At 34.4% G+C, this 15,256-nt stretch overlaps 1 protein-coding gene across 4 annotated transcripts in view; it reads left to right on the top strand.

Moving 5' to 3' along the window:
* RIMS1 (regulating synaptic membrane exocytosis 1) overlaps positions 1-15,256 on the top strand; it is a 329,877-nt gene that overhangs the window by 214,525 nt on the left and 100,096 nt on the right. For 2 of the 4 annotated variants that reach the window (XM_075046444.1, XM_075046445.1), the window contains 5 exons: positions 2,721-2,798; positions 3,140-3,253; positions 3,716-3,805; positions 8,735-8,818; positions 13,103-13,180. In XM_075046444.1, coding sequence (XP_074902545.1) covers positions 2,721-2,798; positions 3,140-3,253; positions 3,716-3,805; positions 8,735-8,818; positions 13,103-13,180 — 444 coding nt within the window. The remainder of the gene's footprint in view (positions 1-2,720; positions 2,799-3,139; positions 3,254-3,715; positions 3,806-8,734; positions 8,819-13,102; positions 13,181-15,256) is intronic. The other 2 variants (XM_075046446.1, XM_075046447.1) reach the window with 2 other exon arrangements.

The following is a 15,256-nucleotide window of genomic DNA, read 5'->3' on the forward strand; positions in this document are numbered from 1 at the left end:
TTTCCACCACATCTGTTAACTTTGTTAAAAATACATGTCAGATTGTGTAGAAAATCTTCCATTTAGAATCAGTAAAAATGTAGGTTGAAGTTGAAGTAGTTAACCAGTCAACTACTTCAAGTAGTTAACCATTTTTCTGTTCGGGATCTGGGTGTTGCTAAGAGTTTTACGTCAGTGCTATATGTTTGAAACCATCAAACTTTTAAACCCATGTTGTCTAATGTACTTACTCATTTACTTGGTGTAGGATTTTCCCATACAGAGTAGTTTGGTTTTTTTAATATGCCTTGGGTTGCTTTAGTTCTTTTCATCGAATTTGAAACAGCATCGAAGATGCTGTGATAGGGTCCTATTATAAGGCACAGTAGTATAAAGGTAAAATAATAAATATGAAAACTTTCAAAAAAAAATCTGTGCATCAGAGAAGCTGTTAAATTAAAAATTAAATTTTTATTATCAGTAGAAAGAGTTTCATTCTCATACTTTATCTAAAAAAGCCTTTTCCTCAACATTTTAGGTTTTAAAAGTTAATAATTTATTTCACTCCCTGTTGTTTTATGTCCTTTTATTGTCATGCAATAGCAATTTTTCCTGCCTCCTTCCTATGGCCTTTCTCTTTTTGCTGTATCTTCTATAGCTTCACCCCCCTCTTTGTCCCCAGTTCTGTGCTTTTTCTGTTCCCTCTTAAAGATTATCAATTTTATTAGAATTCTTCAATGAAAATGCTTAAATTCTCACTTAATTCACAAAGTAAATATTGTATTATGAACTTTTGATGCACTTTGCCCAGCCACTGTAGATTTCCAATAGTTTTACAAATCTACTAACCAGTCAGGCCAGCTAACCAGCTAAAAATTGTACATGGGCAACAATGGGGTTAAGTAAGCACTACACTGAATTCAGAGAGTACAGCCTTGTCTTGCCTTTTTCCTTATTCTAATTATTGCTCTTACTTTTTTATGATCAAGAAAAGTAACAAATCCACCCCTTTAAAGTAACAGTAATGGTACACTATAGAACAGAATGGTACTTTTAATAATGTATTGAAGGTGAATATACGGGCAATAGAAGACAACAGATTGATTTTTAAATTTAACTCTGAGGCTTATACAGCCTAATCCAAGTTTGAATACTACTCAGAAAATTGCCAATATCCATCCTTGACTGAATAGTCTCAAAAACTGTTTCAACAAAAATTTGTTCTGTGCATTGGTTGCCATATTTTGTCCTTTCTCATTTGTAGTGGCCTGACATTTATTAATGTTAGAAACATTATAAAGCTTTATCCTTGTTTGCTAGAGAGCTTGCTGAATAATTGAGACAGCTTCAGCTTAAAATGGGAAAGAAATATTAAGGGTTTAATGTTAAATGAAAGAAATACTAATATGAGATAGTCCAAGCTACAAAGATCTATGGTAGTTTAATACACCAGTTTAGAACGATACTAGTCCTGGTTGTCCACCCTGTCCATCTGCATGCAATTATTGACTAACAGCAGAAATGCTGGAAGGACATGTGTATCTATGCCATAGACCGTGGCTTGTCACATTCCATGTCCTAAGTCACACCCACTTTGATTGCTAATATCTGCTAATATGCCAGGATTGATCTGATGGACAACCATTCCTTTATTCCAGCTTTGCAACGTCACAGTGACCTCTGCTAGAGATGTCAGCAGTGATGACCGCTAAACCTGTACAAGAAGGGTCAAAGCTCCTCTGTTAAATCCCTCAGGGTTTTACAAACACTGGGGTTTCCAGGCAGAGAGTTGTTTCATCTGTCTGTGACACAGCTGGGTTTGTAACGTTGATCTGCTGTGCCTAGGTCCAAGCCTCAACAGGAATCAAAATGTTCAAAACCCTCAAGGCTGCTGGTCCTTCTGCTAATAGCACTGCAGCTGTGTCCTGGTAGGGTATGTGGAAAATTGTCAGAACTTGGTTATTAACCCTTAACCATTAAATGGCCATGATTCCCACTCAGAGGCCAATGTCTGCCTTTAAATTTCTCCCTTATTCATTGGGTAGAGCTGGATAACAAAGCAAACATTTCCTGTTCTAAAATCTCATGTACTGTAAGTGAGATTAGACAGTTGTCATGTAACATCTCAGAGTGCTGCTGTGCTGGCTGATACAGTAGATCTCCTAGGTTTTTTAATTAGCTTATTATTAATAGCATTTGCTTACTGTTAAATATTGAAGCCAATAAACTACTTCCAAAAGACTTCCATATTCAAAAATGCCAGATGCTAATACATCTATAATTAAGTTTGTGATACTATATTTCACTGTTTCAGCAAGTTTTCATGCTTAGCTACTGAAGAGGTTAAAGTCTCTGTAGGCTTAAGTAAGGCATCACTAAGAGGAATAAAGACCAAGTTTCATATCAACCTAATCCTTTACAACAGCTTGTATATTTTAATTAAAGACCTCTATAAATGGAATTTAGATTACTTTAATTACAAGGGAAAAAATCTGAGCTGACTAGTATTGTCATGAGTTCATAGACTGCATTAATAAAAGTGTAAATACAAAAATTTGTCCCCCAGATAGCTGTCACAGTAGTTGAGAAAAACATACTCTACTCATACAGCTATTAAGTGTAGTAGAGTGTTATGCATTTATTTTACATTTTGGTCAGTCTTGGCTTACCTTTGCTTGTCTTTTTATTTCTGGCATGTTTTTGTGTTGTTCTGTTTTCTTTTCTGTTCCACCACATTCAAGAAGTTCTGTTAGGCACTATAAAACATTACCACCCAAGATGCCTTTACTAGAAAATGGTACTCATTGGAACCTATACAGGTAAGGAGTGTTTAGAGTCCCCTTTAAGTATTTAGTTCCTTTTTAAAAAAATAAATAGTCTTGCTTTGTTAAATAAAAAAACCAATAAAAATGTTTCATACACTTTTTATAACTGAGAGATAAGGGATATAATCCTAAAATAACTTCATATAACTGTTTAAATTAACTCCCACGTTACAAAAAACCCCAAACCTAGCCACTTTGTATTAGGTAGAGTTGTCTTCACTGTTAAAATTATATGTTGCATGTTTTTCTTTGTTACATTCTTTTGTTTATGTATAAGGTTTTGGTTACATGTCAAATTTATTTTCATTTTGTTTAAAAAATTTTAATTTACGAAGCTCAACTCTTCCTGCATGTGCTAAGACCAAATCCGTGATTAGACAGGATATTTCACTCCTTCGTGATTGCCTTAATTCACGAATACCGAAATTTGGAGATGATCTACTGGTTAGGTAAGAAACTGAGGATTAATCCCCCCTCCTGTTTGGTATCTAATATGGACTTGCAGAGTAAATGAGCTTCACTGTAAAGTGATTTCACATAATATATAGTGTATCTCATCCTTTTATGTTGGCTTAAGATTTACTGCTGTTAATAAGGATTTTAAATTTATTGTTTGATATTTCTCATTCCACTTTCTTACAAGTGGATGTTGTTCTGTCTCATTCAGTTTTAAGCATTTCAACAATCTTAGCAAAATATTTCTAGCAGTCTTTTGTTTGCTTTTATTTTGTAAACAAATCTTGGCACTGTCATCCAGTCAGCTCTTTTATGTTTTCCTTAATTAAATCATTGTGATTCTACATTTTCTGTAAAGAGAGCATTATTTTATGAGTTAATATCTAACATTGTATTCCTTTCTTTGTTTTCTTTTTCTTTCTCTTCTACCATTGGATGCAATGCACTGGCACTAGTGAACTACAGCCCTCCCTTGACAGGGCTAGGAGTGCTAGTACCAACTGCTTGAGACCAGATACTAGTTTGCATTCACCAGAACGAGAAAGGTATAAAATAAAAACTTATGAATTTCTTGTCATCTGTGCTGGTGATCTCTATCAGTTTTGTTTTTCTTCATATGACTACTCTACATTCTTGTACATTCATGTCTGCTTTGGTATTTGTAGACATTTTTGCTCCCATATTCATGTATGTCATGTGAACTGTGTGTTGGAGTTTATAACCGCTTCTGGCTTCTTTCCTTGTTTCAGTTCAAGCTGTTGTCATTGTTAACAAAAGTCCTCAGTATGCTGATAATAGCATTGCAGTGTTAAGTATTTTGACAAAGTACCACTTGGTTCTTTATCTTCATCATCGTTTGCTAAAAAGTATTACATTTGTTTCTTGCCTGTTCTGTGGACTGCTAAGGTGGTGACATAATTTATAAATTATGACAAAACTCTCGTATTTCAAGCCAGAACTGTAGTTTGTGTAGTGATGTATTTTCTACAAAACAGCCAAACTTCATTGCTTTCTTAATCTAATCTGCTGCATCTGCTTTTGCAATTACAAGGCAAATCACTGCATTAAGTTTTTTTCACTCTGTGACATTATATTAAGGCTCACATAAGTCTTAAGAAGACATGTTTGCAATTTAAATGAAATATTGTTCTGTCATATATCGTGCGGGCATTTTATGGATGCTTTCTGAATTTTTAATATTACAATAGCTTCATTCAAAATCTTAGATGAACCAAATACTACTGGTGTGTTTGACAGATGGGGTTGTTTCACAAGGGAATTTTTCATCACCACCTGTGTTTTTGGCTAAGAACTATACCATTTTAGAGTGAGATTTTAGCTTCACTAAAGGCAATAATAGGCTCCCATTGAGTGGGACTATGGTGGAATTACAATTTCATCTGTGCCATACATATTGAACTAGCGTGGCAGTTAATAATGCAAAGTTGCTTTGTCAGTCCCCACAGTGCAGTGGTTATAACGGTTGCATCATTTTCATTATTGTGGGAGAGGACCTGTGAAGAAGGGCAGCAAGAATGTAGTTCTCCCTTTGAGATAAGGTTTCTCCTAAGTTTTTTGTGAAATTTCCCTTCCTCTCCTCCCCCCCTTCTTACTGCTCCTCGATTGGAACTTTGCTTTTCTCAAGTTGTGCCCCTGTTGCAGAGGAGTGACTAATGTTCTGCTGAGATAAATCAGATGGATCTACACTAGTTCATTCCTGTTTGAGATTGAGCTCAAGATATCATAGATAATATATACATGGTTATTAAAAAAAACAAAAAAGGTATGAAAAAAAGAAATAAGGCCACTCAGAATGAAATACAGGTTATCATTCTAGATTTTAAAAAAAAATATCATAACCTCATATTAAGAACTAAGTGTGTAGATATATACAGCTGTATTCGTCTACAAGCAATTATTTAATGTAACAACTTTTATTTCAAGATGCCACCCATCATTTGAATATTCAGTGAAACAGTAACTGGCAATTGTAAACTATCTAATTAAAATATTATACTCAAAACTACACCTGTCACTGATGTTAACTAGTTCTATTGTGTCTTTCTAATTCATGCCCAGCAACCTCTGTCCTATAGGCACTGCACAGAATCTGCAGCATTTTTCATCAGCTCCTTGTAAAGAAAAGTGTTTAGTCTGTGTTAATTGCCTCTATTGCTACTAAACACGTGGTTTTACCAAATCATCTGTGAGCCTGATCCAGAAAAATTGTCCATCACTATGAAACTTTTTACTTCTTTCTTTAGAAGTCCTAAATAGATGCTTTTGACTTGGGATCCTTCGTGGGGGTGCAGAAAACTCTTTTTTAAGAAAGTCATATTCAAATTTTCCACAACGGTTTTGTTGAAAATAAGACCTGTGTGGCTCTGACACAGGATTTAGGACATACTTTTTAAAAATTTTTCTCCCGACATAGATGATGTTTTTCCAACACAGCCCAATTTTTGGAGGAAGATGTTATGTTTAATGTATAAAACCTACCAAATTAATATTTTTGTTTTGGGGTAAGCTAATTTTAGAAGATTTAATTCTCCTGTTGAATGTATCTGCTTACACTTCAATGTGAGGTTAGTGATCAGTTGCATGTAATGATAGAGGAGACTTCAGTTTGAAGAACATAGAATTAAGTTCAAGGTATTCAGAAAGCATTTTGTTCCTGTGCTGGACAAGATGAGAATAAGGGACTTAAAATACAGTAAGATAGGTTCATCTTAAATAGTAGGAAGGCTTTTTTAAAAGCAAGTATGATGAAACACTGTAGTAGACGATGGGGAAAAGGTTGTTTTGGCTTTGTTACTGGAGATTGTCTAAGAAGAGATTAGACAAACACCCATCAGGTGTAGAGTTGGTCCTGCTTGTAGCAAAGAGAAACACTATATGGTTTTGTGAAGTCCAATCTATGCAGCACCACTTTATTATCATTATATTTGAGGGACCTATGTTAAAGGCATTGTTAGTTGTTTTCATGGTGTTTCCTCTCCCCCCCACCCCCCAAATGGAATTGTAGATTTTATTTTAAAATTTAGACTTTTTAGACCTCAAAATATAAAGATAGACTTCTAAATGTGGCATTGTATATTTTCTTCAACAAAATTATGAGTGTACTCACCTATGGAAAAATATTTCTACTTATTCCACCCAATCTTTTGTCTTAGAGGGTATAAATTACATTGAATTTGAAATCAAGAGTTAAAATAGTCCACTTGAGCTTTTTTAACAAATTGGTGTTGGCTGTGTGTAACTGATGGACAATAGAGTCCTGTTTCTCTGTGACAATGATTTGTTGGAAATGGTTTTGATCATTAAACTATACAACATCATTCCTGTCATTTGGAATGGTCGGACTAGTTACTGGTTTTTAAGATGCTGCTTTGCCAGTCATTTTGTTGACCTGCATATACCAGCAGAAAAATACTTTAAGCAGTATATATAAATTTGGGATATATGAGTCTTGTTAGTTGCACTAAACTAAAACCAAAACAACAACAAAAAGTCATTCCTTTTCTCCTGCTATAAGCCTCATCATTTGAGCAAGGAAAGTCTGTATAACTTGACTGGCAAACTGACCTTGCCCTGACACAGGCCTGCCAAAGTTATTTGGTAAATGGAATCGTTTAGTACAGAACTTAATCCGTCATGTATTTCTCTTTGGCGCAGTATACACTAGGATACTCAAAAATATCCAGCCCCTACTGCATAGATCTATACAGTTGCACCATGCCAGCCTTTTTTTTGTTTCTCGCCTTTTTTTTTTCTCTCCCCACCCACCTACCCATTTATTCCAAGCTGTTCGGTTTTTTGTTGTTTGGTTTTGTTTTTTCCAAAATGATTGCATTGTAGAAGTTCCTGTGATGATCTGCAAGGCCTATGTTACTTTTATAATGTAGTCATAATTATCCTCTAATGCCATTGAAAATGTTTTTGCTGCTACTACTTCCTTTATTATTATTTTTTTAATTGTCCTTTTCACTGTGTCTCAAATTTTGTGCTTTTTTTCCTTGTAAATTATGCACCATTTCTTTAGAATGAGGAAATTTGCAACCCCCAGCCTCCAGTTAGGAAAACACATAGGCATGAGATTTAGGTGCAGTATCTGAACTGATTCAGCAATGGTTTCTCATCATAAAAGATGAGAACTCATCAGTTCTTTTCAACCATGTAAAGGAATAGGTTACTGCATGTTTGTCTGCGTTGCACTGTGGCTCAGTCATTCAACATCCAGTGAAAGAGAGCATGTTCTCAAAGTTCATACTGCATGACCCAGTTAATTCTATCAAATGCTGTTTAATATTTGTAGTGGATATCAGCATATTAAGGGCTTTGAGTGCACTGATGCATTAACATTTTCTTTAACTCTTGCTTTGGAGAGAAAAAGAAACTACTAACAACCTATTTGCTCTTGAAACTTCTGAAAGTTCTACCTTAATGTTCAAGTGATGCTAATCTCCTTGAAAACTTGGTTATTTGCATGTTCCATAAATCAAACCCTTTTCCTTATTACATGGACTGGAAGGATGCCTCAGAAAGTGAAATATTAGATAGTTGTGCAGAGTTTATGTAAACATTTTGCTGTTTGTAAATTAATCAGTATATTTTGATTTTGTAAGTTGTTATACGTACACTTGTACTATTACAACCACATTAACATCCCAACAAAATAAGCAACACCGGTCTATAGAATAGTATGTATCATTCTAAATTAAATGAGCTTTTTAAAAAAAAAGCATGTAAGACACCAGTTTTCATTCACAGCTCAGGTCCTTTTTGTTAAATTTAATTATACAACATAATCTGCTGGCATGTACTGCAGGGATACAGAGAAACGAACAGAAGAGGAAGCTTGCTGCACATGCTTTCAATATATATTTTTAAATGAAAAAAAATTACTCCAGTACATGTACACAAATGTGTGTAGCTTAGTTGGAGCTAATTAATTTACCTTTAATCTCTCATTGTGTTCCAGAAAAGGGTCACTTTATGCCTTAGAATTTTTCTTATAATTCATAGTCCTATATTTTTATTGAGAATGCATTTTTCAGTACAAAGAGCTAGGAGACATGAACTTAACAAAATACCAGCCAGAAAATGACCATCATATGGTCTTCGAAAATGTCTTCTAGTTTGGAATTACAACTTTCTATGCGAATGACAGGTTTTTAGATAATCTAGCATTTAAGAATATTTGAAAACTTAATGGTACACTATGTAAAAGATTTATATCGGTCTAAATTCTGCATCTTTGGGCACACATTCTCTTTGTTTCAGCTGTAATGTTTCTGCAGTTAACAGCCATTAGAATAGTATACTTGGGGAATAGAAAACTGCTAGAAAAAATAATTAAATGACACACTTTCATGACTTTTTGGGGTATTTTTCCAGTCCCAAATCCCATATATTTAATTTTATCACAAACTAAATATCCTGTTTTTTTCCTGTTTTATTGAACGGGCAAACAGGGGTAGATGGTCCCCCTCCCTAGAGAGGAGACGACCTACTAGTCCCAGGATTCATATCCAGCATGCATCTCCGGAGGATGACAGGTACTAGTCAACTCCTCCCAGTGGAAAGTGGCTTACTGCATCTTGCACTCTCGGAGGAGTATACTGAAATTTTAAAGTATGCATATAAGTAGAGAGAGACTTACAACCTCCAGAAGCCCAAAATAAAACAGCAGCTTAGATACCATCTCTGCATTTTGTTTAACTGTTATAAAGCACCTAGGAATTAATGTCAAGTCTTCTTTTTGCCTGAATGGTCACAACCCATGAAATAAGATGTCTAATACAACAGAACTTCATCTGTGTTAATGTTCTTTAGTCTGTTTTTACTTGCTTCTGTAAACATTGGTGGTGTTTTCACTGTGGTGCTTTATAATATGATAAGTATTTGTTGTACAGCCTATTCTTGTCTAGGTGCTTATTTTTATTTTATTGGGTTTTTCTCCTTTTTTTTAACAAACTGTTTCTAAGAGGGAAAAAACCCCACAAATTGGTATGTTGGAAGCCTTGATAACACTTGCTAGTTGATGTATGTAAAAATTGGCACTGTTTGTAAATTCTGTCCAAATCAGGATGGTCTCCATGGAGCATGTTTTCCTAACAAGGTAGGTTTTGGTTAAAAACACCAGTGCTTGAAATTTTTATTATTATTCTTTTTTATGCTGAATACCACCTGTGATTAATAGAAGCACCTTTGGTTTTTTTCTTGTCATGAACTTTCTGCTCAAATCAGTTTTGGTATTCCGTTGCCTTGGCGGTAGTAATTTTTTTTTTGGTATTTTTTTTCCAGATAGATCTGGGTTTTTTTAAGCAGACATTATAATTCTTATTGACATGCAAATTCAAAGTTTTCCCTTCTTTTTTTTTTTTATTTTACAGTAAATGACAGGATACAGATGGTTCATGTAAATAATCCATACATGTGTAAACTCTTACAAAGTTGCACTTAAAACTGCAAGACTGCTATATGGATAAAACTCAGTTACTATAATGCTAGCACTTACCTTCTGCTAAAGTCTATCCACAGTACTTATATTTGTACTGTAATTTGTCTTGTTTACTTGATACTGGATGTATTCCACTAATACAAGGTGGGAAGAGTGTAATTGTGTTTGGATAGCATTTCTTTTTCTATTTGAGTGAGACAGCATTATAAATTACAAAATTAAATTTGTGAAACATTATTTCAAAATTGTCCCCCCTTACAGATACTGCATTTCTAGAAATTTTGCCAACACATCCCTTTGATGGGACAGCTATTAATAGTTTACAAATGTCCTTTGTATCTTTTAGGCATTTTTAAGTAATTTTGCTTCCCATTTTTCAAGTCGATGGAAAGACTGTCTTTGACTTCAGTGGATCAGAGTGGATAAAATCTTGCTGTCATTGAAGTGATTAGAATTAAATCATAATCATATCACATATCGGTGAAATGAGGTTTTCATCTAAGTACTGCCATTCTTAATGCAGAATTGTAAGCCTTTTGATGTCAGCTGAAGTTTTGTGGAGTAAGACTGAAATCATCTAATACTTGTTAGCAAACATATTACAGTAAAGCATCTGTACGATACAGAATCTGTTATGGGAAAGATTTTGAGTCAGAGAAACAGCAGTCTAATTTTCTTAGTGAAATGAGTACCTTCTTGTGCTTGGAAGTCTTGCAGGTAATCTGGTCACCAAATCCCAGTGATGCAGTCAGCGATGAACGTGGAGGTTAGGCTAACTTCAATCCTGATGACTGGCTGCAGCCTCTCAGTTCCAGGCTCTTCCTTTGCATTGCATGCCCAATACAAAATAATAGCGCACCTTGTCTGTAGAGAGAGTATCAGTGAGGGAATCAAAGGTGGTTTACCTTTGTTTTATACTCTTTAAGTTTACATTCATTCTGATTATTTCCCATAGCTTTAGCAGTTGGCCAACACCACTCAGTTCAATAATTTATGGGTTTTTAAGACGTGCTTGTATCAATTTGGCAACTGATGCAGTGGGTGTCAGGGAATGAGGGTCTGGTGGATCAGCAGGGGTAGCTGACTAACTGTTTATCACTGCTTTCAAATCGTATTTTCACAGATTAATTGACTTCAACAGATGTCATCTTACTCTTCATTTGAGTACCTTCCAGATTTATCTTACAAATTGGCCAAATTTGCATATAGGGTGCAATCAAGAAGATCTATTTCTGAATACATTTCTTAAACGTATGACTTATGCATTATTTCTAATTTTGATCGTTTGAATCCAGTTTTTGCAACATTGTATTTATCAATAATGATTCATGACATAAATTTTAGTAAAGGTCTTGGCAAGATTGCTGTTATTCTGGAATTTGTTCACTTGCCATATCAGAAAAAGTGACTCCTAGATGTACCTTGACAAGATGAAGACATGGGTTATATGTTATTTCAGTGTTAAGAATTAACAAGTGTTTGGTTAGTATCATGTATTTCTTTAAGATGGTTTAAAGAATAGTTTTTGGTTTGAATTTGATAGCTTCATTGCTGGGAGGTTTTTTGGGTTTTGTATTAGAAATTAGAATTAGAAAGTCTGTCTAAAGTGAAAGATTTTCTGGTAACTGGAGAACTGCAAAATTGTGAAATTTTAAGTGATGATAAAAACAAGGAGAATGAAAGCAGTTAATGGTAGGTAGGAATTTTATTCAGACTGTTCTTTTTGAGAAGTCTGCATATAGGTTCAGCATATAACCAAGACCAGATAAAATAAGCCTTTTAAAAAATTAATTCTCATGTACTTTCAGTTAAGAGAAGTAACTTTTGGTGGTCATGCATGCATCTGTAAGAATGCTTGTCCACGAGTCATCCAGAAGCCAGCTGTAGTGCACTGCCAGCGGCAGACTGACATGGCCTGGATGATCCTTTCCCGTCTTTCCAGCAACGATGTGACTTGATCAGGGACGCGGTTTTGCAAGACATGAATTGAAGTGCTAGGAATGAGTGCGAGGAGCTACCAAGCCTTCAGAGTAGTTGTGACCTCCCAGCTCGCATACCACGTAGATCCAGCCTTTCCGAAATATTCAGGAAAAATCAGGAAGTATTGAACATGACGTTTTTGATGGCTTTAAGGCTACGTAAATGAACAGACTCACTGCAAACCACTGAGGTCTCTTGTACAAGCCAGTAATAAACCATTTTAAATGTTTGACACTGAATTTTACAGAAGTGGTATTTTGTCACTTTAAGAATAGTAATTTTTAATTTTGATATGAATGTAATTCTAGTTCTTTGTGTAGATTTTGTTTACACTCAACAGTGATAAATATTTTGAGCCACATGGTTCATTGGAACATGAACTGTGAATAGCTTGTCTCTATATAAAATAATATATAGGGCTTGTCTGTATAAGTAACAAGGCCTTATTGATTGGTGATTTGGTGTGACACTTGGTAGATTTTTGACCTTCAAGAGAAATGTCACCATTTCCTCACCCTAATGGAGGCATAGATGCAAATTTATTACATACCCTGTATTATTAGTGGACTGCAAATTTTGCTGAGTTTTCTCATTAAAAGCCAAATTTGATATTTGAAAAAAAATCTGACATTGATATACCTTATAAAGAAAAAAAAAATTTTAACGTATGTACCATAAAAAATTAATAATAAACCGACAAGCTAATAATATTTATGCCAAATTGAAAGCTGTGAACAAATTCTGAGGTTCTTAAACAGCTTCAGCAAAAATGAAAATAATACAGAAATTAAGAAATAGTCTGAACTTTATTTGAATTTTTAAAAGAAAGCTGAGTCAGTTATTCTAATTTGCTATTGAATTGTTGTTAATTATTACTGTAGCAGACTGGCTGGCAACAGAATATGAAGTTTTCATCAGAATATATGAAATTATGAAATTTAGCTGCCTTTTCAGGAGAATTTCACGATATGACAAAATACGCATATTTCAAATTACTAAGGGAAGATATTCTCTATAGGTTTATATATTAATCTAATGAAAATACTGTAGATTAATTGTCAAGAAGAATAATGGCAACTATTAAGCCACAGTGCTGCAATTCAGCATGTAGAGTATAAAGGTTTTTAACAATATTGTTGTGGCTTTCATTCATTCTTTCATACTTTATTGCATCTTAGATTGTTGATATTACGTCTAAAAATTTTAACATTTCCTTAAAGTGTATGGATTAAATCAATGGAAGGGGAAATGAGAAATATAGCCTTTCTCATCAGATAGCACCTTAATGCTTTGGGTTTATATATTTGACTGCATGTCTCCACCTTCACTGCATGTGACCATCTCTCTGTTTCTGCTCATTCTGTCCAAATTCATATCCATGTTTCCAAATTTTGTGAAGAACAAGGACGCTGGAGTCTTGCATTCCAAAACAGGACAGTGTAGACCACCTAAGTGCTAAACCTGGAGCAGCACAGAGGTATCCTTATTTACTCAAATTATAGTTCCAAATGAATGAGGTCTTGGTTATAGTATATTCTTCATATCCTCTGTATATGAAGTTTTTTTCTCTTCTTATGTATAAGTACGTATATGTATGTATTGTTCATAGATACTATTTAATCCCCTCTAAAGTACATTTAAGAGGTAAATTTGAGTATGACTTGAGTGTTCTTATCCCCAGTGCACTCTTCGTACCTTGTATATGGGCATGAAAGCACCCCTGCCTGTAAATACATACCTGCCAATGCCCACACGGTGCTCAAGCTGAGTCAGGACTGCAAGTGCTGTAGTAGGCTGTTGAGCTGTATGGAATTGTATACAGCATCCTCTTAGCAAGAGGAAGGAAACAGGAAGGAAATTGTGATTTTTAAACATATATCTAATGTGTGCTGCTCACAAGGACAGCCAGAGAGCAGAGAAATAAGCATATTCAGCTCACCAGTGCTATATATTACTTTGTCACTTTTCACGACAAAGGATGTCCTACTCTCAGCTTTTCCATCCTACAAGGAGTAGTCACTATGTGCTTTTTTTCTCCATTGCACATAATGTCACAGTCTAGGCAAGTGACATAAGGAGTAAGAGAAAAATAAGCCCCATACCCAGACAAACAGAAGATGAAAAGGCTGACATCATTTGAGTGATAATGGTGCATTCAGTGGATCTAACCATAATTTTAAATACTTTGCTAACCTTAGCTTTTAAGTAAAGCTGCAGCATTAAATATGTTTCCCTGTGTATCCACCTTGTATTTGGCCTGGTAAAAAAAAATTAAAAAGTAATGAGAATATAAAAAAAAAAAATATCTGGAGAAAATAGTTTGAGGACAAAAGGGTTTTTAATTTTTAATCCGAGATACTATTTTTTGGTAGGAAAGTATTTTCTTTTAAAACCTGGAAAGCATCAGGTTATGACCTCTGCTCATGCAAAAAGCATTTTGTATTTTGCTGCAGTATTTTCTTTGTTGTGAAGCATACCGCATCACAATATAATGCTCATCAAATATTACAGTGGGTACAAATCATGAAAATGCACTGTGATTATGTTCTTTGGGTATAATTTGGTGTTACAGCTGTTTAGGTATCTTCCGGTTCAGACACTGGATTACTCTTTATAACCACAAAGGTTTAAAAAGAAAATATATATTTTAAATATTATTTTTATCTATTTGTTTTGCCCACAGTAATTCTTTTATAGCTTAATATATGACATTGATTATTGCTATATATGTTTCTTGCACCAGCATAAGATGCAGGTTAGGGTTTGTCAACATTTCTGATCTAACAATGAATAATCATCGCTTCCTGTTTTAGACCACTCCTGAAATACCGTATGCACTTTTTATTCTGAAAAACTGATATATATTCATGATTATCAAAGGTTTAAAATCATAAATCCTGTTGTGTAAATGCTCACGTTACTGTGGATAGTAAAGAAAATTTTGGAACACACAAGACTTGCAGAGATTTTCATAGTATGTTTATAGTCCTGGGTCATAATGGTGAAACATGCTTTACCTTCCTTCTTACATTTATTGACTCATATTACTGTTCATTGTTTTTATTTACTATCAAAGTAAATGCTTAGGTTGTCAGAGGTAACTAGTGCCTCACTATCCAAATGTCAGATGAATTCTATAAAAGATTTATGAGGGAAAGGAGTGAAGAAATGAAATAAGCTTCTGATTTCTTTATATTGACTAGGAAAAAAATAGAATTGTTTTAAACTGTTTCTAAAAAACCTTAACAAGTTTTAATACAATGAGATTTTTGAAAAGCCAAGTTTTTATTAATATAGTGACAGCATTATTTAAATCTGATATGATACAGTATTTGTTTTGCTTTTGGATTTTAGATTTTAAAGCAATTTTTAAAGTTTATATTTGATTAGTATTTTCTGGTGCTTTCTGCAACATTTTTTTCCTGCTGTCTACTCTGCATTTGCTTTTTCATGCTGTTAAGAGATGACTAAAAGGCCTATGAGGAGGTGTTGTTTCTAATCAAATACAGACTGTGAAGTGGGAGCTAGCTACAGGTTCAGTCAGGATCAATGT

Source organism: Buteo buteo, chromosome 15 (genome assembly GCF_964188355.1).
Source record: "Buteo buteo chromosome 15, bButBut1.hap1.1, whole genome shotgun sequence".
In the NCBI taxonomy this organism is placed as follows: Eukaryota; Metazoa; Chordata; class Aves; order Accipitriformes; family Accipitridae; genus Buteo; species Buteo buteo.